Here is a 26,672-nt window from a genome sequence, read left to right as displayed (position 1 = left end):
ATCCTGCAGCCACCTGTCACTAGGGATGCTCCGCCACCTCCTGTCTTCTGGTGCCCCGCACGGCTGTTAACCCTCTCCCCAGCTCTGCCCGGTGACTCCTGTCACCCACTTTCTGGTGCCTGGTGGAGGCCTCGGCAGGCAGGAGCTGGGGGCACGTACATGAAAGAGTCTCAGGATGGAGCAGGGAGGTGACGGTCCGTGCCCTGGGTTGGCAGCACCAGTGGCAAGGGTGGGGCCGCAGGCTGTAGGAAAGGAGTTGCCTGGCTAGACTCCCTCACCCAGGATGGGGCACAGCGTCTTGGTCCAGTGGCTGGCAGGAGGGAGACCTGGCAGCTGGTGGGGGTGTGCACAGCAACTTAGGGGCCCCTGAGTGCCTGAGAGGGTCTCCTCTTGTCCCATGAGGGAGAGGGCACCATTTAAATAGCAAACAAAAACCACCATGCCTGCTCCTCCCCGGAGACCCACACAAAGTACGGCTACACCTGCTCCCGCATCACAGCACTTCACATCCATTCGTGCGGCCCCCAAGCCCCTCGGTGACCTCTTCCCAACACAGGGGAGCAGCTCAGACCCGCAGGGAAGTGGCTCCAGCCTCCTCACCCTGCTGGTGCTGGAGACAGCCCCATCTGCGTCTGCGTCGGTCCCTCCCAGCACAGTGTCAGAACTTATCACGGCCCAGGATCGCCACCTTCGTTCCAGACTCAGGTGTCCGTGAACACAGCCTTTGAGCTCCTTACTTCCATAGTTGCTCCTCTGCTGTGCTCTGGACCAGCTACACCATTTGTGGGGCCCAGTGCAAAATAAAAATGCAGGGCTCCGTTTTCAAAAAGCAGGAAAAAAGTGTCATCGAAGGTATTAAATATAAAGCTTTTTCCTTTCTTCTGCGAGCACTCTTTCAACCTATCAAAGTGTGGCTCCTGGACCAGCCAGGTCAGCATCACCTGGGAGCGCGTCAGAAATGCAGATTCTCAGGCCTTGCCCCAGAGCGCTGGGTTCAGTAACTTTGGGGATGAGCCCAGCCGTCTGGGTTTTAACAAGCCCTCCGGGGGATCCTGATACACAGGAAAGTTTGAGAACCACTGCTGTGGAGCTAGGATTCGTTTTTTTTTTTTAAAGCAACAGACTAAAGAAATTTGAAGTCTGATTTGAAGCTCGTTAGACATGGCAGATAAAAAGGGAGTCGAAAGAGAGAGAGAGGAAGGAAGGAAGGGGAGAGGGAGGGAGGGAGGAAAAGAACTCTGTGCTTCCACACATCTTAGTTCACACGACGGTCACAGCTGTCTGGCCAAGGAAGTAGTTTTCTTTCTATTATCAGATGATGAAAAGGAGACTCAGAAAATTTAAGTTATTGGTCCAAGTTCTCACGATTAGCGAGTGGCAGAGCTGAAGTGTGAATCTAGGTCTGTCTGACCCCAAAGTCTAGGCTTTCCCTCAGTTGCCCCCTGGCCCCATATTAAGGGGACTTGCTGAGCACTTGCTCTACGTCAGGCCGTGCACTGAGCCGGCCCCCGCATTGAGGCCTGCGCTGGGCAGTCCTGTCCCTCCAGACACAGGCGGCTGCTGAGCCCTGGAAGTGTGGTGGGCATAACTGAGTAGTGGAATTGTTCACTTCATCACAGATGTGGCTTCCGTTCCATCCCTGTTGAACAGAGCTGCTCCAGAACGTGATTCTGGCCAAAGGAATGAGCTGCATGCTCCTCCTCAGGGGCATCTATTTCCAGGGACATGAGTGGGAGGATCCCTCCTCTGGTCCTGTGTTTGGTTGAGAAAGGGGAGGTTAGGGTGGGCCAGACCACAAAGCAGGGAGTTCCAAGCGGCCGCTCTAGTGCCTGCAGACTCCCCTCCTCTGGGGGGTGGGGAGCTCTGGTGAGCTTCTCATCTAACTTCATTTCTACTCATTCCCATCATCTGGCGCTCTGCAGGCAAACTCGGTGGGGCCGCCTGAGGTCAGGCTGATAGGCAGGCTGGCTGGTACCAGGTGCCGAGACAGGCCGAGATCGGCATCCGCTCAGGAGGTGGCTAATGAGATGAGCGATGCTCTGTGGATGTCAGGGGCGCCGCATCAGTCTCCTTCCACCGAGGAATCTGTGTGTGCTGGCTGCGCTTCAAGGTCAGGCCTCGGAGACAGCAGGCAGCACTTCCATCTGCTCCAAGCTGTAGGCGGACAAGGAGCGGGAGCTGCAAGCTCAGTGCCCGAGCGTGGCTGCAAGAACCCAGCGCAGCCACAAGAAAACTGCTGGAACCCACTCTTTCTGGGTGACGCCTTGGAGGCCACCAGGGCCCGCCCTTTTATCTTACAGATCGGGAAACTGAGACCCAGAGAAGTGAGGAAATCTCATCTAGTTCCCCCTGGTTAGGGGCTGAGCTGGGTCTGGAACCCACTTGAATAGGCCCCAAAGGCGCAGAAGTTGTGCATGATCAGAGCCCCTTGCTTGAGAACTTGGCACATGAGCTGGTAGCTGCACAGAATCAGGGCTCGGCTTTGAGTGGCCAGGCTTCTGAGTCGCCTTGGCCAGGGGTCCCTGTGAGCAGGGCCTCTTGTCTGGTTCCTCCCGTGGCAGAGGGCTCTTGTGTGTGGACACTGGCCGGGGTGAGGGTGGGGTGGTGAAGATGAGCGGCAGTGCCCCCTCACCTCCCGCCCGGTCTTTGCCACCCGCCATCATTAACCCCAGTGCTCTTTCTAACATACGGTGTTGCTTCTCAGCATCCCTCCTGCCAGCAGAAGACTTTCAACGACTGAAAGTCTGTCCAGCATCGGAGGCCCTCCCGGACCTGGCTTTCCAGCTTGGTCCTCCACCCCATGGGTCTCAATACACTGTACTTCTCCAGGTCTCTGTGCCTTTGGGAGCTCTACCCTTCCTCTTGGACGTCTCTGGGGATGTCCTTCTCCTGTTTGCCCATCTGGATAATTTTTACTTTACCGTTGAGCCTTAGCTTGAGTGAAACCTTCCCTAACCACCCAGCCAACGCCCCCTCCCTACTCCGGGCTCTTGGCCATGGGGACGCCTCTATCAGAGCACTTATCACCCAGCACTGAGATTGTTTACTTACAGGTACCAGCTCAGCAGTAACGGTGTTGTTATTATTAATAAGGATAAACAGAGATTGTAGGGAGGAGGGGAGAGTATAAAAGCATCAGGCCCCGACTGCAAGCCAGACACTGCATCCTCACTGAACCCATCGCTGGGCTGCATTATTGTCCACGCCTTATAAGTGATGCAACAGAAGCATGGGGACACTCAGTGACTTGTCCAAACCCACAAAGGGCCTGGGTGGCAGGGCCGGGCTTCTGTGCGGGTCTCCCTGACTCCTGGAGAGACAGGCAGTTGGACACCAGCTAGCGCCAGATGCTTCTGGATGGGCAGGCCCTGCTGGGCGAGTGCAGAAGACAGGTGCCAAAGGGAGATGGTGCCTGGGCTGGGCCTCCCACCTCTCCCCTGGAAGCTTCCTTTCTGCCTGTGGATGCTGGTCCACCCCTGGGGAGCATCTGTGCCCCTGGCACACTTGGGTACAACTCCCCCCACCTCCCTGAGTTCCATGGGGAGCTATTGCTCCTACCTCAGCCCCTATCTCCCGGTTGGTACTGCAAACCTGACCTCAAAGCTATCTGCCTGAGGTTCTACTGCCCACACGTGCCCACCCAGTGTTTGTGGGGGAGGGAGCGGCCCGGGAGCCTGTGGGAGAGAGAGTGCCCGCAGGCCTTGGAACCAGAGGCTTCCACTGGAGCCTCCAGCACTTTCTCTTGAGAAATATGGTCTGCGGGCCTTAAGCAGACAGGCTTCTGAGATGGGAACGGGCCACCAGTTTATAGGCTTCACGTCTTCCTGCTGCTCACCAAGACAGCACTCCCCAGCTCCTCTCCTCCTTCCCACTCGGGCTGAAAGCCCTGAACGCTGGCAGTCCCAGGAGGAAACACGCCTCGAAGGGCACCCCGTCCCGGGCCCGGGGTGGCTCTGTGGAAGGGGCCAAGGACAGCGATGTGACAGCCCCACAAAAACAGAACCACGGACTGTGTCTGGTGTGGTGCACATTTGAGACAGCCACCGGTCACCTCCCTCCCTCCCAGAAGGCTCCTGAGACCTCTTGGGACTCGTTGCTCCCACTGTTTGAAGCCTTGCTGAGAGGGTCTGTCCAGCACTGGAGTGGACAGCCTTTCCTCACCCCTCCAGTGTTGCCAGAGCCCTAAATACAGCCGCCAAGAATTCAGCCTTGAGCTAGCGACACCAGGAAGGAGAAGTCTGCCGGGATTCAGCTTTCCCAGCACAGAGCACTGACCCACTGTCCGCTCCTGCCTCCGGGACCCCCAAGCAGCCCTACTGCCTGCCCCTTCCACGCAGCTCTCCAGCTTCCAGATGATTCTGTGTGCCCCCATAGCCTCTGGCCAATTCCGCCTTCACCTGAGCTGGCCAGAGCTGGCTTCTGCTACCTGCAATCGAGACTCTGGAAAGACACTCCCAGCAACGGAGGAGACGTCATAGTCCTGTGGTTACTGGCCAGAAAGACTAGGGCTCCAGTCTCAATCCCTCTAGCCAACTGACCTGCCTCCCTTTGGTAGCATGATGCTAAAACCAGAAGAAGGATGTTGGCAATGAGTTATGCTGCTTTATTGGTTACTAATCAATAAAGGTAGGATGGGATGCTTGTCCCACCAAACACGAGCATCTCATGGGTTTAGCAGCTATTTTTGTCCAGAGCGCCAGCGCAGGCCCCTCCACTCCTTGCCCACCCCTGTGGCTTTAGAGGGAGGCCTCAGCACCGCCTGGGGCCGGATGCCTGCATTGCCAAGGAGTGAGGGTCTCAGAGGCCAACAGAATCAAGTCTTTGAGGGGCAGTTGCAAAGAGCTGGGAGGGGGCGGGTTTGCCAGGGAAAATTCTGGTCACCATTACAATGCGTGTGGGGCTTTCCCACACCACCAAGCAATTCTCGGACAATAGCTGGGGTCCTACAATTTAACTCGATTTTGACACCATCTACTGGGAGATAGCATGAGACCCCACAGGTTAAGTGCTCAGTCCTCCAAGACGGCCCCCCGGCCCCGCCAGATGTCAACGGCAAGTCCAGGTTGTCATCTGTGCTTCTGACCAACCAGCTATAGATCGGAGGGTCCAACAACCGCCCCCTCCCTGGGTTCGATGACTTTGCTAGAGCAGGTCACAGAACTCAGGGAAATATTTTGCTTTCCAGATAACCAACTTATTATAAAAGGCTATAACTCAGGAACAGCCAGATGGAAGAGATGCACAAGGCAAGGTACGTGGGGAGGGACTCAAAACCCCGTGTCCTCTTCGAGCACGACACTCTGCCTGAACCTCCACAGGTTCACCGGCTCAGAAGCTCTCTGAACCCTGATCAGTGGATCAATCGATGAAATCATTGGCCATTGGCGAATGAATCGACCTCCAGCCCCTCTCCCCTGCCCGGAGGTCTGGGGGGTGGGACCGAAAGTTTCGACCCTCTAATCACATGCTTAGCACCACTGGCAACCAGCCCCCATCCTTAGGTGTGGTCCAAAAGCCACCTCATTAACATGACAAAAGACACCTTGATCGCTCTCATCGTTTAGGAAATTCCAAGGGTTTTAGAAGCTCTGCGCAGGAAATAGGGACAAAGACCAAATATCTATTTCTTCTTATAAATCACAATATCGCACCAGGCAGCGAACTGCCCCGACAGGAGAAGAGGTCCAGGTGGGAAGGAGGCCCAGTGTCCTTGAGTCCCAGCCCCTTCCTGAGGCCTGGCTGCCTCCGGCCTATTGGGAACCAGCCTCAGCGTGCTGGTGGAGAGTGCGGCTCCGGGGTCAGAGCTGGCTCAAGCTGCAGCCGCCTGACTTGGGGGCTGTGGGAGCCCAGCAAGAATCAGAGGTGTGGCGGGGCTGCGATGGCAGGAGTGCAGCACGGCCTGTCGAGGGACTGGCAGGGCTCCCCACTAGGTGGCACTCACAGTATAATTCTTCCTCATAGGTTTAATTCTATCCTGATTAGAAATTGTGATTTTTTCCACTGTTGAAGAGCACAACCAGAGCAATGACTCCAAATTCATGCAGCTGACCTTATGCATTATCATACGTGGGTTTCTATCACGTTTCCGGGCGTTGTCAAGTTTCCCCTCTCTGGGTACTGGTGTGGCAGACATGCGCCCCCACCTGGCCTCCTGGGTCAGAAAGATGCGTCCAGGAGAGGCGAGTGAGTCTCCACAGGCTGACTGAACCCGTCACTGCCTGCCCCAGACCCGCTTTCCCTGAGCAGCCTCACACCTGCCGGCCCCCCGCCCCCTGCCCCCCACGACCTTCAGGAGCGGCTACACTTGCAAAAGCAAGAGGACAGGGATGGCAGCTCTGGGGGCCTGTGCGGATCTGGTGGTCAGACCTCTGCTGCGCTTGGGGTAAAGGGGTGCAGGGAGCTTTCCTTCTTGTAACTGTGTCCCTAACCCTCCAGGGCCCAGTGGGGAAGATGCTAGAACCTGCACGCGGTGCCTGTGTGGGAGGGCCGCTGGAGTGTGTGGCTGTGGAAGTCAGACCGCCTGGGTACAGGCCTGACCCTACTACTGTCTAGCTAAGTGTCCTTGGACAAGTCCTCTCCTTTCTAACCCCCAGTGAACCTTTTTTATAAAACAGGCGTAAAAGTACCCCCTACCTTAGAGGGATGTTTTGAGTATGGCTGTAGGCAGAGTAATGGCCCCACAAAGACGTCTTGGTCCTAATCTCCGAACCTGCGAATATGCTACCCAACATGGGTCTTCTTTCCCCCAGAGTCAGGAAATCCTTGCAAATAGCCCTGACCCACACAAAGAGAATGCACACTGGTGATTCTCCCCGTCTGGTCCTCGAGGCAGGTGCTCAGAGCCTTTCTGGGTTGATGGCTAGGGCGTGTTGACCTTCACCTTTCAGTTCTGGCCTCGCCTCACGCCTCCCCAACTCCTGGGACCGGGGACCCTGGCCTCACCCCCAGTGCTTCCTTCCACTGCCCAGCTCACCTTCCCGCAGATGCAGGGCCTGTCTCCCTCACTGCCCTTCTTCATTTCTTCCCTACCTTCTTCGCAGAAGCCTTTACTCCTGCTCCATAGTCAACCAGGCCTCCATTTCCCCTCTATACCCTGGGAGCCCTCTGCTGCCACCTTCTACGTACTTTGAGTACCAAGATTCTTGCATCGATAAAGTAGCTAAGTAGGAAACACCCAAATGAAGCCATGGGGACTGACTTTGCATGTGGGGCACGGAGTTGGGAGGGTCTCCCTGCATTCATCTTCCGCCTGTGCTTCCTGGAATTGCCAGTATGGACAGAGCAAAAGCGAACACAGCCCTGCCCCAGGGCATTTGCTCGCTCCCACTCCCAATGGGCGGCTGCTTGCTGACCTGAGCCTGGACTGCTCCATGCCTCAGGGTACAGCCGATAACCAGGTCACCTGGTCATCACATCATCTGAGGCTGCACCTACTGGCTCCCAGACCCCAGGGACGCCCGAGCACGCTCAGTTCACAGCCACCACCTTCCCTATGGAACTCTAAATGTGGCCAGCACACTGGTAGGACGCACGACCAGCTGCCTGTAGCCGACACTCTTGGGGCCCTGCCCAGACCCCGTGGGCACTCCCTGTTCTCACTCACGCCCACCACGGCCTCTTTCCTCCAGCACCTGCACATCTCCCCGGAGGCCATCTTCGTCTGCAGGGTGCTTGGCCATGGCAGGGCAGGCGGGAGATGCGAGTCAGCGCCCCAGGGAGCAGATCTCAAGTAATGGCTGGCAGAAGTGGGTGGGTACCTCCAGCCTCCTCGATCCTTGGTGAGACACCCCTGAAGCCTGTTCCTCACATTCTCCAGAAGTCCCCACTGGAAATGAGCCCTAGGGCCACAGCAGCAGCCAGCTCAGGAGCTCACCCTGACCAGCTCTCTTCCCTTCCCCCTGCTTCGATTTTCGGGAATCACCTCCGTATGTGTAAACTGCTCAGATCCTTGTCTCAGGCTCTGCTTTGGGGGCAGGTCAAGCTTATAAAACACCCCCTGACCGCAGAAGCTGGCCCTTCTCTACGCAGACTGGCTCACCTGCATAAGACACAGTCACTTAATTCAATGACGATCACATTTGAAAACTGGGAACCGTACCAAAGTTTTTTGTAACTGCTAACATGATAGTGGTTCTTTGGCTTAAATTATTTCCCTTCCTCCCACCACATTGCAGTTCTCTGTTTGGGGCTTCGTGATGAAGCTGATTTTGATGCTGTCAATCTGCGCTAGCGGTTTCCTCTGGATATGCTGGCATGTGACCCAGACGCTGTGTTTGGACCTTCACCCTGAGGCGTCCCCATTGATTGGTTTCTTCCGCGGTGTTATTGTGAATTTAAAAATCCACATTTGCCTCTCACCAAAAAGCTAACTACGTGGATAATTGATTGCATTTTCTAATCTCCCCCCAAATTTGCAATATCCTCTAGATTTGGACCAAATTCTAGAATTGCGCTTTGAGATAGTGCTGGCGGCCCTGCAGGGAGGAGTGTCCTGAAGGAGCCTTGCCCTTCCCAGGCCAGAGGCACGGTGATGCCTCTGGCAGGGAGCCCAGGCCAACCCCAGAGCTGACAGGTGCTCAGCCTACCTGGGCTGATCTCGAAGCGGTGCTTTCCTGGGTCCTCAGGGCCCGGAAGGAGTTCGGTCACCTGGGTCCCTTGTAGAGAAATAAATCCCTAAGTGGAGAAACAAACACAGGGGCATGAGATGGCTGGGAAAGGGCTCTTGGGATCAGGCTCCTGCAGAGCAGAGGGTGGGGCGGTGGGGTCAGCGGCCCAGCCCCCCAGGCCCTGGCTGGGCAGGGTGGATGCCCAGGAGCAGGGCAGGCCTCCTGTCCACAGCAGGGGCCAGGTGCAGACGAGGCCCTGCATGGGGTCCCTGGTGGAGGGGGCAGCACTGTGGTCTGTGCACATGGCTGGAGGAGCTCTGCCTACGGGCGATGCCAAGATGCCCAGAGTTAAGGTGTGGAAATGCAAGTCTGGAGCAGACGGAAAGGTTGTCATCATTCAGGGTCCCCCCCCGTTCCAACGCGCCCATCTGCAGCCTTTTTGGGGCACAAGTTTTGGCTGTAGACTGTCAGGGAGAGGACGGCTGGCACTCCGGGGCTGGTTTCCCAGGTATAACTGTCCCTGAGGCCACCCAGGGGAAACGATCAACAGATCTGTGTGAGTCCAGTTCTGGCCCCTCCTGGCTGGGTGGGATTTCATCTCTTTACCTGTTAAATGGGAGTCACCTCCTACACAGGAGGTACCCAGCATGGATCGTGCCATGTGCCTTGTATACCTGCGTGTGTACAGCTGTGTTGTAACCATGGGCCCATTAGAGCCAGTTCGAAAAGGCCCCATCCCTTATCAACAGAATGATTAAGAATTGTCTTTCAGAAAATTTGCAAAGTCACGCAGCCAGAGCGTGCGCAGAGGAAGAAATCGTGAACTGAAATGATGGCGGAACCACAGGGTGTCCTCCCCACGGAACCAAAGGACCAGGACAGGACCGGGACTTAAAAGTCAGGTTCATATCGGCAGCGAGGGGCCCGCCATCCAGGAAGATCTGTGTTCAGAGTCCTTCCCCACCTTGCCATAAGTGTTTAGAACCCCATCCTAAACGTTCAGAGCCTCACCAGACATGCTTGGAGCTCACCAATCACAACCAGGCCTGCCAGCCTTTCCGTGTGCCAGCCTGTTCTCCCTACCCTCTTACATTTTGCCCCAAATCCTGAATCAGGGAGGCAGATCTGAGCAGGTATGCCCCTGTCTTCTAGCAGATGGATCTCGCAAAAGAAAGCTACATTTCTGCTCCCAAAAGCTGATGCCATAATAACTGGCTTTTCTTATGTGTATTGGGAAGGAGAAAGCTATCTGTGCGGTAACTATGTGTCGCTTAGCGACCGGATCACGTTCCAAGAAACATTGTCAGGTGATTTCATCATTGTGCAAACATAGAGTGCCCTTACACAAACCGAGATGGTATAGCCCACTACACACCTAGGCTCTGTGGTACTGATATGGGACCACCGTTGTGTATGTCGTCTGACCTTGATGCAAACGTTGTTATGTGGCACATGAGCATACATGACAGAAGGTGGGCCCTACCTGCTCTCTAATGCTGAAATCTGGCCTGGAGTGTAAAGTGCAGCAAAAGAGGATGGAATGTAAGGATGGACAGACTGGCTTTGAGTCCCAGCCTTGCACTTCCACGCTGTGTGACCTCAGGCAAACCACTTAACGTCTCTGAATCTCAGTTTCCACATCTGTACAATGGGGCAGAAAATCCCACTTGTCAGGGGCACTGAGATGCCAGATTCCTGCTCTAGATGAGGTGCTGTCATAACCACCTTGACTCACCCTTTCCCCACCCATCAGGCTAGGCAGGGGCTCCTTTGTCCCCCTTCAGTGTTAGGGACTGATCTCTACTGATCCCTTCTTCATTTTGTTCATGCTCAGATTTGCTCAACTTGGACTGTTTGTGGCTCTGACTACACATTTTTGGTTCTTATCATGGGAAACCCATTTTAAACTCCATCCTTACTGCCTAACTGCTTGGGTTCAAATCCTAGCTCAGCTCCTTACTGGCTGTGTGACCTTAGGCAAATTGCTTAACCTCTCTGTACAAACTCCTGAGTTCCCTACCGGTGAAATAGGAAAAATAATAGTACTTGGTGGGGCTCTCGCGAGCAGTAAATGAATTAGTACTTGGGAAGTCCTTAGAGCATGCCTTGCACACAACGAAACCTGTGTGTTTGCCACGCTGGGTGGGGGAACAGCATCCCTGCATCTGCCCTCGCCCAGGTGAGGGGTGTGGTCATCTGCTTTATCCACATGGCCTCCAGCCCCCCATCCATGAATGCTCACGAGCGCTCCTCTCCCCACCTCCATCTTTTCCAGGCAATTCCTAGCTTTGACAGGGTGACGGAAGCCTCCACCTGGCTGCTGGGGTCCTGTGGTGCAAGGACCCTGGAAATGCCTTTTCTCATTTAAGCAACATAAAGGCAGAGCGATGTCTTTACCCACAGATGCTTGCTTTAGAGAAATTACAGCAACAAACCAGAACCAGCTGGTAATCGTAACTGAATTAACAGTTACTTCCTCCCAGGGAAGCTGGAGTTTCGGGGAATAAATCAGGAAAACAGCCGTGGGATGGGGACCATGCTCGCTGGAAGGCGTGGACGAGATCCTTCACTGGCTAATGGGATGGGTCCCTGGTGTTTGCTATTTGGGTAACTTCTCTGCGTAATTCTGGATACTTTGCTTTTCTCCTCTGTGCCTCAATATCTATCATCCATAAAATGGGAGTAACAAAAGTGACACCGTCATTACTTTCTACTCCAGCTAAATGGCAAAACAGTTACTGTTTATGGAGCTTGTACCATATTCCTGGCTCTTTGTCTAAATCATTGGATTTAATCTTTCTAGAGGCCCCATGGGAGTAGCTACTACTATTCCCATCTTCCTGGATGAGCAGCTGGAGGTCAGAGAGGTGAAGCCACCAGCCTGTTGGCCCACTGCTAGCCAGGGGATCTGGGATGTGCACCCGGGTGTGCCTGATGCCGGAGCACTTTGTCCCGCCATGTGTGTGACAGCAGTTGCCAGCTGAATTTGTGTGCCAGAAGCTGCTGCGGACAGCCAGGCTGGGACTCTGGGACCCATGGCCCACCTCTCACTCAGGGGAATCCAGTGTGGCCCCCACCACTGCAGGGGGCCCTCCGAACTGGCTTTCGGCTGCCCAGATCTGTCCTGCCTCCCACGGGTCAAGAGCACAGTTTTGATCTCAGCATTTTGCTCAGGCAGAGGGGTGGGGTGGTTGTGGGGGAGGGTGTTTGGGGGCTGGGGGAGCGGGAGAGGGGAGAGAAGGGCAGGGGAGCAGAGAGAGTCTGCTCTCCCATTCCCCATAGGACATTTGTTAAGGCTGTGATGAAAAAAACATGCATGAAGCATCCGGCTGAAGCACTTGGTTCAACCTCAAGTGGGCTTCAGCATCATCCCAGGGCTGTTTACACACGGAGCACTGGTCCGGGGGTGTGGTGGGTAAAGGTTAACAACAGGCTCTGTGAAAACAATAAGGCTGTCTGGTTTGTAGTGTTTGCCAACTTCTGTGATATAAACACCCGCCATTGCTGATTTCACAAAGCCATCGAACTTGGAGCTGGGAAGAAACACACCATCGTGCTTCCACCACACAGATCCGACGGAGGTCAATAACCTCAAGAGCACAGGTAAAGGAAGACAGTCAGGGAATGATACCTTCTGAGTACTCATTACCTTTGTTTTTAATATAATTTATTTAATTGTAGGTTTGTATGATTTAATTTCTCATAATGGAAGTGTTTAATAACTGGCTGGCCAGCATAGCACTGGACTCACCCCTGATTCTATTGGTCTGGAGAAAGTAGGAGAATTTGCAATTCTGCCCGGTTTTCTGATGCTGCTGGCCCTGGGGAATACACTTTGAGAACCACTGGTCTAGGGGTACTTAGAGAAAGTGGACAAAGGCGAGTGCCTTTTCCATGAGCTTACTCAGCATCTCCGTTCCATCAAGTGTAAAGTGAGGATAATAATCGTATCTACATCACGACACTGATGTGAGCATTAAACGATTCTGTATCTGCCTACTGGCCTTGGAGAGCCAGGTCTTGGCTGAGCTGCCGTGCCTTGGATGCACACAGGTCAGAAGGACGAGGAGTACTCGCCTCCAGCCCCTCAGACAGTGTCCTAGACTAGGGAGTCTGGGATTTCCTGGGGAAGCCCAAAGTGAGTGTTAGCACTCTAGAGGGAGCCGGCTGGCCTCCTGGCTGCGGTGCCTGGGGAGGGACCAGGCACACCATTTGCACCTAGAACTGCAGAGATGGGCACCTGTGTGCAGAGAGTGTGCCAACCCCAGGCACCCAACAGGTTCTTACAAAGGTTGGTCCCCTCCCTCCTCCCTGTAGGTCTGAGCTCATGTGCATTTGCTCTGTTTTGCTATTTACTCAGGCTGCACATCTAAGTTTGTCCTGAGAGGCTGCAGCTGACTTAATTGATCGCTAGCTCCACACCAGTGCTGTCCATTGGTGGGTAAGGGACATGCCATTCTGTCTGCATGTAGCATGGACTCCATTCCTGGGCCTGCTGCCGTCTCACCATAGCTCCCTGCCTGACCATTGTGAATGTGCCAGCCAGTGGGGGTCCAAGGGCAGCAGGTAGAGCCCCCAGCCCCAAGCTCCAGAAACTCCTTTGCTCAGAGAGCAAACCTCTGGGAGATGAGTAAGGCATGCCCAGATCTCTCTTGGGAGAGAGTATATTTCTTATATTAGTGTCAAATTAGGAGGTTTATTCAAAAAGGATAATTTCTAAAGCATATTAAAAATGCAGGCTCTAGGAATGCTGCAGGCAGAGTGGAAGCAGCCTCGTGGTGAGCCTTGCTCCGTCTGGCTTGTCTAAGTCCAGCAACGGGGAACCAAGGATGCAGTGCAACCCTCAGAGGCTGGGGAAGATGCTCAGAATCCAGAGAGCTCCTGAGGTCAGATTCTGTATGCATTAGTTACCTATGGCTACATAATGAATTACCCCCAAATTTAGCGGCTTAAGACAACAATAAACATTCCTTCTCTTACAGGGTTTCTGTAGGTCAGGAATTCTGGAGTAGCTTAGTGAGGTGTTTCTATCTTGGGGTCTTTTAGGAAGTGACAGTTAAAACGTTGAGGGGGCTACAGATATCCAACAGCTTGAGTGAGGCCACAGGATATGCTCCCTCAATGGCCTCCTAGATGGCTCCCTCAATGGAGGATGGAAAAAAAGACCCAAACCAAACTTCTAGAGATGAAAAGTACAATGTGTGAATGAAAAATACAGTGGACAGTATTAACAGCAGGTTTGACACTGCAGATGAAAAGATTAGAGAGCTTGAAAACATAGTGAGAGAAATGACTCAAAATGAAGCACACAGAGAAAAGAGAATTAAAAAAAATGAATGGAGCATCAGTGAGATGTGGGGCAACTTCAAGTAGCCTAATATATGTTGGAGTCCCTGTAAAAGGTAAGAGGGACTGAAAAATACTTGGAGAAGTAATGGCTGAAAGTTTTCCAAATTTATGAACATAAATAAACCCACAGAACCAAGAAGCCTAATGAGCCCCAAGCACCAAGAAACATGAAGAAACGTACATGAAGCCATATCAGAATCAAATGACTCAAACCCAATTATGGAAAGAAACCCTTAAAAGTAGCCCAGGGAAAATGATACACCATATATAGAGGAGCAAAGGTGAGGATGACAGCAGATTTCTTGTTAGAAACAATGCTAGGGAGAAGATGGTGGAGCAGCATCTCTAAAGTATAGGAAGAAAAATCTGTCAACCCAGTATTCTGAATCCAGTGAAAATATTCCTCAAGAATGAGGGCTAAGGAGAGTCCTTTCAAGATATACAAAAGCTAACATAATGCGTCAGCAGCAGACACACACTACAAGAACCGTTAACGATAATCAGGCAGAAGGCAAATGATATTAGATTGAAATAAGGATTTACCCAAAGGAATGACGATTACTCAAAGTTGTAACTTATGAACAAATAGATAAGATTTTAAATTACTAAGTGTCTTTCAAAAATAATTGACTACGTGAAAAGAATAGTAGTATAGTGTGCGGCTTATGCCATTGACATGTGTATCAATGATAGCACAAAGGATAGGAGGGGACAAATGGAAGTATACTGTTGTAACTTTCTTACACCACACACGAGATGACATGATCTCTTTTGAAGGTAGACCATGAAAACTTAAAGCTGTATACTAAAACCCCAAAGCAACCCCTAAAATCATGAAATAAAATGTTAAAGCTGATAAGCCAGCAAAGAAGATAAAATGGAATAAAAAAATTTTGATTAATACAAAAGAAGGCAGAAAAAGAGAGGAAAAAAGATAAGACAAATAGGAAACAAATAGCAAGATGATATAAACTTACCCATATTAACAATTACATTAAATGAAAATGATCTAAATATCCCCAATTAAAAGGCAGAGATTGCCATTCTGAACGAAAAAACTAAAGCTGAAGTGGTTATATTAATATCAGAAAAAAGAGATTTTAGGCCAAAGAATATCACCAGTGATACAGAAGACCATTTCATAACAATAAAGGGTCAATTAATTAAAAGAACACAGTGTTCTTAAAAGTTTATGCACCTAACAACAGAGCTCCAAAATACGTGAGTCAAAAACTGATAGAACTTCAAGGAGAGATAGAAGATAAACAATTACAGTAAGAAAAATTTCAATATCTCTTCATCAATAACTGATAGAACAAGAAGATAAAAAAATCAGCAAGGATACAGATGACCTGAAAAAGTACTATCAACTGACTTGACCTACTGCTCCCCCTGCAACCGCAGAATATACACTCTCTCCAAATGTGCCCGAAACCTTTACTAAGAGGGCCAGAAACAAGGCTCAATAAATGGAAAAGAATTCAGATACAACATTCGTTCTCTGACCACAATGGAATTAAGTTGGAAATCAAGAACAAAGGTTTCTGGAAAATCCCCAAATATTTGGAAACCAATCAACACCCTTGTAAATAATCCATAGATCAAAGAAGACATCAAAAAGAAAAAAGTAAAAAGTTCTTTGAAATGGATAAAAATGAAAACACAACATGTAAAATTATGTGAGATGCTTCTAAAGGAGTAGTGTGGGGGTAAATTATAGACGCAGTGCTGACATTAGAAAAGAAGAAAGCAGAGGACGTGAACTGACATTTTTCCAAAGAAGATATACAGATGGCCAATAGGCACATGAAAAGACATTCAACATCACTGATCATCAGGGAAATGCAAATCAAAACTATGCTAAGATATCACCTTACACCTGTTAGAATGGCTACAATCCTCAAGACAAAAAAGAACTAATGTTGGAGAAGATGTGGAAAAAAGGGAACCCTCATATACTGCTGGTGGAAAGGCAAACTGGTGCAGACACTATGGAAAACAGTATGGAGGTTCCTCAAAAAATTAAAAATAGAAATGCCACATGCCCCAGCTTCTTACTACTGGGTATTTATCCAAAGAACTTGAAATCAGCAATTCAAAGAGACTCATGCACCCCTATGTTCATTGCAGCATTATTCACAATAGCCAAGACATGGAAGTAACCCAAGTGCCCATGAACTGATGAGTGGATAAAGAAGATGTGGTGTACATATATAATGGAATACTATTCGGCCATAAAAAAGACAAAATCATCCCATTTGCAACAACATGGATGGAACTTGAGGGTATTATATTAAGCAAAATAAGCCAGACAGAGAAAGACAAACACTGTATCATTTCACTCATATATGGAAGATAAACAAATACACAGAGAGAACTGTTTAGTAGTTACCAGGGGGTGGGGGTTGGGGGATGGGCATAAGGGGTGAAAGGGAGCACTTATATGGTGACTGACAAATAATAATATACAATGGAAACTTCACAATGTTATAAACTATATGACCTCATAAAAACAAAAAAGAAAACAAGAGGGGCCAGCCTGGTGGCACAGCAGTTAAATGCGCACATTCTGCTTCTTGGTGGCCCGGGGTTCACCAGTTTGGATCCCATGTGTGGACACAGCACTGCTTGGCAAGCCATGCTGTGGTAGGCGTCCCACATATAAAGTAGAGGAAGATGGGCACGGATGTTAGCTCAGGGCCAGTCTTCCTCAGCAAAAACAGGAGGATTGGCAGCAGTTAGCTCAGGGCTAATCTTCCTCAAAAAAAAAAAAAAAAAAGAGAAAAGAAAACAAGAAAGGCCTCGAATCAGGGACCTCAGCTTCCACCTTAAGAAACTACACAAAGAAGAGCAAGTAAAACTCAAAGAAAAAGAAAGAAAAAATAAAGACCAGAGCAGCTATAAATACAATGGAAAATTAAAAAATAATAGAGAAAGATCAATGAAACCAAAAGCTGCTTCTTTGAGAAGATCAATAAAATTGATAAGCCTCTAGCCAGGCTAATGAGGGAAAAAAGAGAGATGATAAATTACCAATATCAGAAATGAGACAGATGACATCACTACTGAGTCTTCAGACATTAAAAGAATAAGAAGAACAACATTATGCTGGTAAATTTGGCAACTTAGATGAAATGGACGAAAAGACACAAATTCCGAAAGCTCACGCAAGAAGAAATAACTAAATAGCCCTACATCTAATAAAGAAACGGAATTTGTGGCTAAAAACCTTCCCACAAAGAAAACTCCAGGCTCAGATGGTTTCACTGTTAATTCTACCAAATATTCAAGGAAGAAATAATACCAATAATCCACAAACTCTTCTTTAAACTGAAAAAGAGGGCATACTTTCCAGTGCTTTTTATGAGACCAGCATTATCCGGATACAAAACCAGCCAGCCAAAGACACTACAAGAAAAAGACACTATAGACCAACATCTCTGAGGAACATAGATTCAAAAATTCTCAGCAAAATTTTAGCAAACTTGAATTCAACAATATATGAAAAGGAAAATACATAGTGACCAACTGGGGTTTACGGCAAGGTTAGTTTAACATTTGGAAATCATTCAATGTAATTTACCACATTAATAAACTAAAAAAGAGAAGAGATAAGCTTGTCTCAGTAGATGCAGAAAAAGCACTTGACAAAACTGAAGGTCCGCTCACGATAAAAAATCTCAGCAAAAGAGACGTAGAAGAGAACCTGCTACACTTGTAAGACTAAAAGCTAATATCATACTAAAAACTTTACCACTAAGACCAGGATCAAGACACTGATGTTTATTCTCTCCACTTCTATTAAACGTTGTACTGGAGTCCTAAATGCTGTAATAAGGCAAGAAAAAGAAATAAAAGTTATTCAGATTGGAAAGGAAGAAGTAAAAGTCTTTCCACAGATGACATAATTATCTATGTAGAAAATCTGGTGAAACCCTACAGAAAAAAAACAGCTACTAGAACTAATCAATGAGTTGGGTAAGGTTGCAGGGTACAAGATAAATGCACAAAACAAAGTCATATCTCTATGTGCTAAGAATGAACAATCGGAAATGGAAAATCAAGACCATTGTTAATTGCATCAAAAGTAGGAAATACTTAGGGATAGCCATGACAAAAGATGCTCAAGATTTGTGTACTAAAAACTATAAATTATTGCTGGGAGAAATGAAAGTGATCTAAATAAACGGAGCAATATACTGTGTTCATTGGTCAGAAGACTCGCTATTGTTAAGGTGTCAAGTCTCCCCAAATTGGGATATAGAATCAATGCAACCCTGACCAAAACCCCAGCAGATGTTTTGTAGAAATTGACCAGCTGATTCTAAAATTCATATAGAAACGTAAAGGGCCTACAATGGCCAGATGACTTTGAAGCAGAATAACAAAGTTGGAGATCTAATACCACCAGGTTTCAAGACATATATATATCCATATATATGGATAATTGATTTTTGACAAAAGTACAATGGCAAGTCAATGGAGGAAGGATAGTATTTTCAGCAAATGGTGCTGGAACAACTCTATATTCATGTGCAAAAAAATGAACTTTGATCCGTGCCTCCCATCTAATACAAAAGTATACTCAAAATGAATCATATCTGAAGACTAAAACTTCTGGTAGAAAACCTTTCTGACTTTGGCTTAGGCTAAGATTTCTTAGCTACAACATCAGAAGCACAATTCATAAAAGAACTAATTGCTAATTTGACTTATTTATGTTAAAAAACCCTATTCTCCTAAAGAAAGGATTTAAGAGAATGAAAATACAAGTTACATACTGGGAGAAGATAACTGAAAATCACACATCTTGTAAAAGACTTGTACCCAAAGCACTCTCTAAATTTAATAATAAGGAAACAAACCAACTCAATTAAAAAAATAGGCAAAAGATTTGAACAGATGCTTCACTAGAGAAGATATCGGGATGGCAAATAAGCTCATAGAAAGATCCTCCACACCATTAGTCATTGGGGAAGGGCAAATTAAAAGCACAATGTGATACCACTACAGATCTATCAGAATAGATAAAATTTCAGAGACTGACCACACCGAGTGTTGGTGCCAGTGTGGAGGACCTAGGACTCTCGTACCTGCCGGTGGGAATGTAAAATGGTACAATGAATTCAGAAAACAGTCCAGCAGTTTCTTAAAAAGCTAAACATCGACCTAGGATATGATCCAGCCATTCCCCTCCTACATATTTACCCAAAGAAATGAAAGCATCTTTCCGTTCAGGGATTTATACGTGAATGTTCATAGCAGCTTTATTTTTAATATCCAAAAACTGACCATCAACAGGTGAATGGATAAACAAACTGTAGTACAGCCATGCAATGGAATACTACTCAGCAATAAAAATGCACGGATGAATCTCTAAATAATTATACTGAGCGAAAGAAGCCAGAGTGTGCACTGTATTATTCCATTTATGCAAAATTCTAGAAAACGCATACCAAGCTGACCAGTGGTTACCTGGGGTCAGGAGTCAGAAGCGGCAGAAGGGAGCGGGGGAAGGAGAAATTACAAAAGGCTACAAGGAAACTCTTGGGAGTAACAGATAAGCTCGTTGTCTTGATTGTGGGGATGATTTCACAGGTGTATACAGATATTAAAATTTATCATAGTGTACATGTTAAATATGTACTGTTTATTGCATGACAATTATACCTCAATAAAGCTGTTGAGGAGAACTGACACATGATTCAGCTGTTGGAAAAGTTTTAAGTTTGTATATGCGTTAGTTTCCTAACAGATTACTGCAAATTTAGCGGCTTAAAACAATAGAAACTTATTTTCTTACAGTTCTCGAGGTCAGAAGTCTAAAGTGGGGCTTCCTGGGTTGGCAGGGCTGTGTTCCATCTGGCGCCTCAGGGAGAATGGGTTTCTCTGCTCTTTCCAGCTTCTGGAGGCTGCCTGCATTCTTTGGATCCTGGCCCCTTCCTCCATCCTCAGAGCCAGCAGGCTTGCATCCTGAAATTGCCTTCTGGCTCTGACCTCCTCTCCTGTCTCGCTTTTCCACTATAGAGCACCCTTGTGATTATATTGGGTCCTCCAGATAACCCAGAATAAGGACTTTTTCAGGGTAAGGTCAGCTGATTACCAGCCTTGGTCCCATCAGCAACCTTAATTCCTCCTTGACACAGGTCCCCAGGACACGGACATCTTTTGGGTCCTACCACAGTATATTCGGGGCAATTTGAGAATGTGAACCTACTTCTTCAAAGGTAAGTTTTGTGAATCTAAATACAGACCAAGTATTTTTGATGAAAACTTAGTGTCCAAATTGAGATATGCTGTAAGTGGATTCCAAAGACATCGTATAAAATAAAAATGTAAAATATTTCATTAATAATTTCATATTGATTACACATTGAAACGATAATGTTTGGCTACGTTGGGTTAAGTAAAATGTATTATTAAAAGACAAAAAGCCCAGTAGAAAAATGGGCAAAGTTTGTTAACAAGAAATTAATAGAAGAAAGAAAACAAATGGTCAGTAAACGTGTCACAAGATTCATAATTTAAAAGGAGTGCTAGATCTAATATTGGGGAGAGCATGAGAGCATTCTCACACATGTGATGGGATGGTAATGAGATAAAGCCTTTTTGAAAGCAATTTGCAGTGTCTAAAATAATTTGACGGGCTGGCCTCATGGCCGAGTGGTTAGGTTCGCGCGCTCTGCTTCCGTGGCCCAGGGTTTCGTGGGTTCGGATCCTGGGCACGGACATAGCACTGCTCGTCAGGCCACGCTGAGGCGGCGTCCCACATGCCACAACTATAAGGACCCACATCTAAAAGTATACAACTATGTACTGGGGGGCTTTGGAGAGAAAAAGGAAAAATAAAAAAATCTTTAAAATAATTTGAAAATGAAATCTCTTTTAATCTAGTGTTAAATTTTGAGAATTTGTTCCAAGGACAGACAAATGCACAGAGACATATGTATAATAATGCTCACTGTAGCATTTTCTCTACCAGAAAAAATGGGAAACAACTTACTCATCCATCAATAGGAGAGCGGTTAAGTAATTTCTGGTACGGCCATATCAGAACGAGGTAAATACAGAAGACTGCTAAGCTGAATTGCTCAATTCAAAAAACGAGTGGAAGGAAAATAATTTAGTAGGATCCCATCCCAATTTCCGCTACTGCCCCTTCTCAAGAACCCACAAGTTACATGTAAAGATACAGAAATGACACAGATGCTTACACTCTGAGAGCAAGTGGTGGGAGTGGTGAGACACCTTTTATGTTTGGCCCTGTAATGTTTGCATCAAAATAGGAAAACTTAAGAACAAAAAAGAGCCACCAGATAATTCAGGGGGTGCGGCCCGCGCCTGAGCAATGGGCCACCCTTCCACCGTCACTCCCTGCCTGAATGCTCCCCCACTTCACAAGCCGAGGGCCAGGCCAGCCCGTCCAGCACTTGTGCAGCCTGGCAGGTCCATCTGTCATCCCCGGCAGAGGAGCGAGACTGTCCCTCTCTCCCCCCGCTGAGAACATTTGGAGTGGCAGGGCTCTCCACCTGCCTAGGACTAAAATGTAGTGACAATTACTCTCCACGTCTTCCAGCCAGAGTCTGCACAAGCCCCGGCCCACCTGGAGGCCGCCAAAGCTTGTGTGGCAGAGAACGGTCCCTCTTGGGAACAGCTCGCAGGGCACCTGATGGTCCCAAGGCCTCAGCTCCGTCCACGGGAATGAATGAGAGCGACAACAGCAACGACGTCACAGATTTCTGTTCACCCGTCTCTGTTCAGATGTCTCATGCCCAGAACATACCCAAGTAGTGAAAAGATAAGCAACAATTACATTTTCAATCTGAGATGGTGTGGGACAGTCATGGAGACCGCAGAGGTACTAGCTCCAGACAGATCTGGTTTCGTCCTGACACCACTGCCTTTTTTTGTTGTTGTTGAGGAAGATTAGCCCTGAGCTAACATCTGCTGCCAATCCCCCTCTTTTTGCTGAGGAAGACTGGCCCTGAGCGAACATCTGTGCCCATCTTCCTCTATTGTATATGTGGGATGCCTGCCACAGCATGGCTTGATAAGCAGTGCTAGGTCCATACCCAGGATTTGAACTGACGAACCCTGGGCCGCCAAAGTGGTGTGTGTGAACTTAACCTGTAAGGCACCAGGCCAGCCCCTGACACCACTGCTTTTTGACAGTGAGCTTGGACAAGTTTGCCTCGCCCAGCTGCAGTTTCCCTCTCTGTTCAGTGGGTTCTCTGGGAAGCAAATGGGATGGAGTGAGCAGAGGACCTGGAATGGGGCTGGGCTGTAGCAGGCACCCAGGAAGGCTGCACGGTGGAGGCGTCATTAGTGACAGCTTATGACGAGGGCTTGGGCTCAGACTGGGCCTCCATAGCTAATGTCTGTGCAACTGGGTGAGCCTCAGTTTCCTTCTCCTCAATGTGGGGTGTTTTGAGGATTTCATGAGCTAGTTTCAGGGCCTGGCTAGCATAAGTGCTGTTATGGTGATTCATGAACTATTCCATAGCCAGGGAGTAGAGTCTACTTACAACCATTTTACGGGAGGCGGAATATACATAAACATTTGGAAATAATTATAGGGGTTTGTAATTATTGTGACATTGCCACTTAGGTGGGACTCAAGCAGGTCCAGGGCTGAGGCTTGGTCTTCTTATCTGTAAAAATGAGGATATTAACCTCTGTCCTCCGCTCCTGACGAGGCTGCCAGAGCTGGTGTTTTGTAAGCACTGACGGCTGAAAGAATGGGAGTACTTGTCATGATTATCATTTTAAAACCGATTTGGGCCACTATATCGGTTTATTTGGTTTGTTTCCAGGAACAACCCCCTCCCCCAATAAGACCATTGCTTGAGCCTCAAAATAAGGGATGATGTAGATCCGGGAGTCCCAGGGGGGTGGTGGGCAGGGTTCCTCCTTCATAGTTTGCAGTGACAGTCCTGTGGGGACCTCCCGCAGGGCCTGGATGTCTGCCCTTCTCCCACTGGTTTGAGTTTTGGGGTTCAAGATCTTCATGCTGAATTCAGCTCTCTCTCCAACCTGATGAAGGGCTGGCCTCTGGGAAGCCTTCATTTTTCACCTTGTCTAGAGGGAGACCTGTCTGGAGAAGCAACTTCTGAAATGCTGCTTAGCAAGTTGCCTGATAAGATTTTCCGCCGGCAGCCTCTTGGAAAATCGCAGACACATTTTCAAAAGCCATCGCTCAGGGTTCCTTATCTCCTGTAATTCTGATTGCCGCCTCAGATCAATCTTAAAAAGGTTTAGCCTCCGACACTTAACCAGGAACTGAAACACTCCAAATTTTAAATAACACAGATCAGAACAAAGTTCTGTGCCAAGTAGGGAAAGATCCTCCCTCTTTCTTATCACACGAGCCTGAAACCACGGTCCATTACTGTCCAAAAGGCAGAGAGTGAAAAAAGGCAATCTAAAAGTCGGAGACAAATTGCTCCTTGGCTGAGCCACTGCCCTTCCCTAAGGAGGTGAGATGAGTCACTTGTCCAGCCTCATTCTTTTCTCAGGACTTTGTCCTGAAGCTTCTCCCAACAGGTTCCAGAGTGACCCCGCCTCTGTGCACCCACATGCACTTGGTGTGTGCCCCCGCGTCCCACGCTCTGCTCCACCACCGTGTCTGGCTACACCTGGTCTCCCTAGGGAACCTGTCAGCACGTGAGGCGTGCCCCTCGGGCAGAGTGTCAGAGGGACAGCCCTTTGCTCTGCAGAATGCAGGGGCTTTGGAGTCCAAGCGTCAGCTCACTGCACCTTCCCATCCCGCCTAGCCGGCCACAGTCCCTGATGTCCTCAACTGCAGGGACTGCCCAGCCCCACCCTTAGCCCATGGAAGTCCAGCTGGATCCGAGGGTGGGCCTGGGACCTGGGACCTGGGACCAACTGGGCCTGGGGTCTGGGTGGAGCCCTCGGGAACCCTCTGGCCTCAGAGCTAATAGCCTCTCCCAGCCCCTGAGGGAGTGCCCTCTCTTTCCAGGGTGGGTGGGTTCCCTTCCCGAGGTTTTCCCTGCTGTTAGTCTGTCCCACTCCAGGACCCTGATCTACGCTCTGCCCCAAATCGTGTAACCCTGCCTCACCCTGAGTCATTCCTGGGGGCTATTTCGTTGGGCGGCCCTGTCTCACCGGATTCCTGGGCCTCACGGAAGGCTGTGGGATCGAGGTGGTGCTAGTGGTCCTAGCACTGTGAAACCCCAGCTCCACCCGGGCCAGGGGTCCCAGCACGTTGCTAGGGCTCAGCCTCCCACCCCCCCGGCCCTTGTCATCAATGCAGGAGTTCTAACACCCACCATCAGGTTCATGACAACGAGATGCGATGCCATATTGGAAAGTGTGCAGAGGCAGCACTCACTGGATTTCGTGTCCTGGCCTCGCTGTGTCACGGTGGGAGGCCCCATGCTGGGCTGCCGGGTAGGTTACTGGGGGCACAAGGGAATTAGTGTTTGTGACCAGTGGACTAGAATGCTTACGTGGGGGCTTTCCTGAATCCACTGGGGGGACAGGGCTCTGGCCAGGGGGACTGGGCTAGAGGGACATCAACCACTTCCAGGCCTGGTCCTTTACAAACTGCTGTGACCTCCCAGGCATCTCCCCTCCCTCCCTCGCCGGGTCATCCTTGGTGACCAAGAGAGGCAGCCTTGTCTGACCCCGGGTCTGCAGCAGCCTTGCTGCGGCAAGAGGTGACCTTTTATTGTTTTTAGGTACTAGGATTCCAGGAACGTTTAGCATTGCTTATTTGAACTAATTAGATGTTATTTTGAGAAAATAAACTGTAGATAATTTTTTCCTGAACTGCTCACCCGCCTATAAAAAAATAAAAAGTTTTAAAAATCACAGGACTACTTAAACATCGTGTTTCTATGCAGGTAAAGCCGTTGAACTACTACTAATGCTGATTGTCTCGCTCCTCCGATTGGATGTTCGGGGAGAAGCGATGAGGGGTTATTGTGATACGGTGTTGGGGGGCACGAGGGAGCCGCCTTGCTCTCATGGGCAGAAGTGCTGAGCAGGGCACGGTGGAAGGTCTGGGTTCTGGCCTTGAGATGCAAAAGCCTGACCCTTTGGACAAGGAGCACTGGAAGGAGCCCAGAAGGACATGGGTCACTTCCTGGAGGGGTCATGACTCCCTCACTGTCCCTGGCCAGATGCCCAGCCTAAGAAGGCTCTCCTCTGGGCAGTGAGAGTTCCTGAGAGCAAGAAAATGACCCCTGTTTCTCTTTGGCTCACTGGACCAGATGGTGGGCCTCTTTGCCTCCTTAAAATACCTGGTCTTTCAGACGGAAGTGTTAGGGAGAGACTGAGATATGCCAGCCCCTCTGGCGCCCATGGCATTTGGTAGCGTGTCAGTCACTGCAGTTGACGGCAGGTGCATTCGGAAGCCATCAGAGGGCACTGTGCTCTGAGCTCCCTAGAGGGGAGGGGATCTTCACTGTCCATCCACTTTTTTCCAGTATTTTCTTAGAGCCAGGACTCAGGTAGATGTGGTGTCAATTTCTGCCCCCTCTCGAGGCTCACCCTGCCCTCCGCTCTTCAGAGCCCACTTGGCAAGTTTGGAAAAGCCTCTGCTGTTCATTCAGAACCAGAGCCCTTGGGAGGTGGCGCTGCCTGGCCCCCACCCCACACCGTGAGGAGCCCAGGGAGACACCCTCTCCATAGCCCGGGGTCCGTGGCACTGAACCGCAGGCCTACTCTTCTAGGCAGCTGTCCCTGCCATGTTCCTGGCGCTGCACAGCCTCCAGCCTTCTCCCCCGATGATGAACAGGCTGTCCCAGAGGCTGACCCTGTCTGCTTAAGCTGGGTCCCAGCCTCGGAGCACATTCCCTCGGAAGTTTAGTCCTACTTGGAATACACCCTGTTGGCACGTGTTGATGCTGGGTCCAGAGGCTGGCCTTGGATAGGAGGGGCCCTTCCTTGGCTGGAAATGGTTTGGTTCTGTCTTATTGCTGCGGGGCCTTCAACTGGTGCCATTCTCTGGGGTATATGGTGCATCGGGGAGAGGGGCCGCTACACCGTTCCACTGAGAACAGCTTAGTCTGAGAATCATCGTCTAGATTGTTTTGTGATGACCTGTACCAGGCTGAACTGCAGAGCCCACTGCTGCTAAGGGGCACGTGCTGAGTTCTGTGGGGAAGCACGCCTCCTCCAGATTCTCTGCAAAGGCTGCCATTCATTCAGGAAACGTACCAGCGTCCTCGGCCGACCAGGACAGGCAGCGGTCCCACGGCAGCCGCTCCACGTCACCTCCATTTTGCTGATAAACGGTAACTCAATCTTCTCCTCATGCACTAAGGAGCTAGAATGCCCCAAATATAATTAAAAGTAAGTTATGTTCGTCCAAACAATGAATAAAATACGTTTTCCATGCTGCTTCAATGCCATTCGATTCATTTTTCTGCCTGGTAATGGACAGAACTAGTAATTTACCCCTCAGTCTTCCAGCTGTTACTGTAAATTAACTGGGTTCAACTGAAAGCCAAAGAAGTGATCTATTCTAAGTGGAAGAGGTTTAAATACTGTAAGCTCATATCTGTGCTGACTTAAATTAGCAGACTCTGAGAGAAGGTCACTACATTTACTCACACAGCCAGCAACATGGAAGGAAACCTGGAAGTCAGCTTTAGAAGGTGAAGATCCATCTCACCGCCAGTGTCACTCTGGATGCAAAAGAATTCGGAGCAACTGAGATGCCTGTCACTTGTGAATTATACTCTCTTGAGT

At 49.4% G+C, this 26,672-nt stretch overlaps 1 protein-coding gene across 11 annotated transcripts in view; it reads right to left on the bottom strand.

Annotated features, from left to right (window-relative positions):
- ARHGAP22 (Rho GTPase activating protein 22) overlaps positions 1-26,672 on the bottom strand; it is a 191,464-nt gene that overhangs the window by 87,900 nt on the left and 76,892 nt on the right. For 7 of the 11 annotated variants that reach the window (XM_044759462.2, XM_044759477.2, XM_070493338.1 and 4 more), the window contains one exon: positions 8,586-8,673. The exons of the other annotated variants lie outside the window; for them this stretch is intronic. In XM_044759462.2, the coding sequence (XP_044615397.2) occupies positions 8,586-8,673 (88 nt within the window). The remainder of the gene's footprint in view (positions 1-8,585; positions 8,674-26,672) is intronic. 11 annotated transcript variants of the gene reach the window in all.

This window comes from Equus asinus, chromosome 2, assembly GCF_041296235.1.
Source record: "Equus asinus isolate D_3611 breed Donkey chromosome 2, EquAss-T2T_v2, whole genome shotgun sequence".
NCBI classification, from domain to species: Eukaryota; Metazoa; Chordata; class Mammalia; order Perissodactyla; family Equidae; genus Equus; species Equus asinus.
This window is presented reverse-complemented; position numbering and strand designations above follow the sequence as displayed.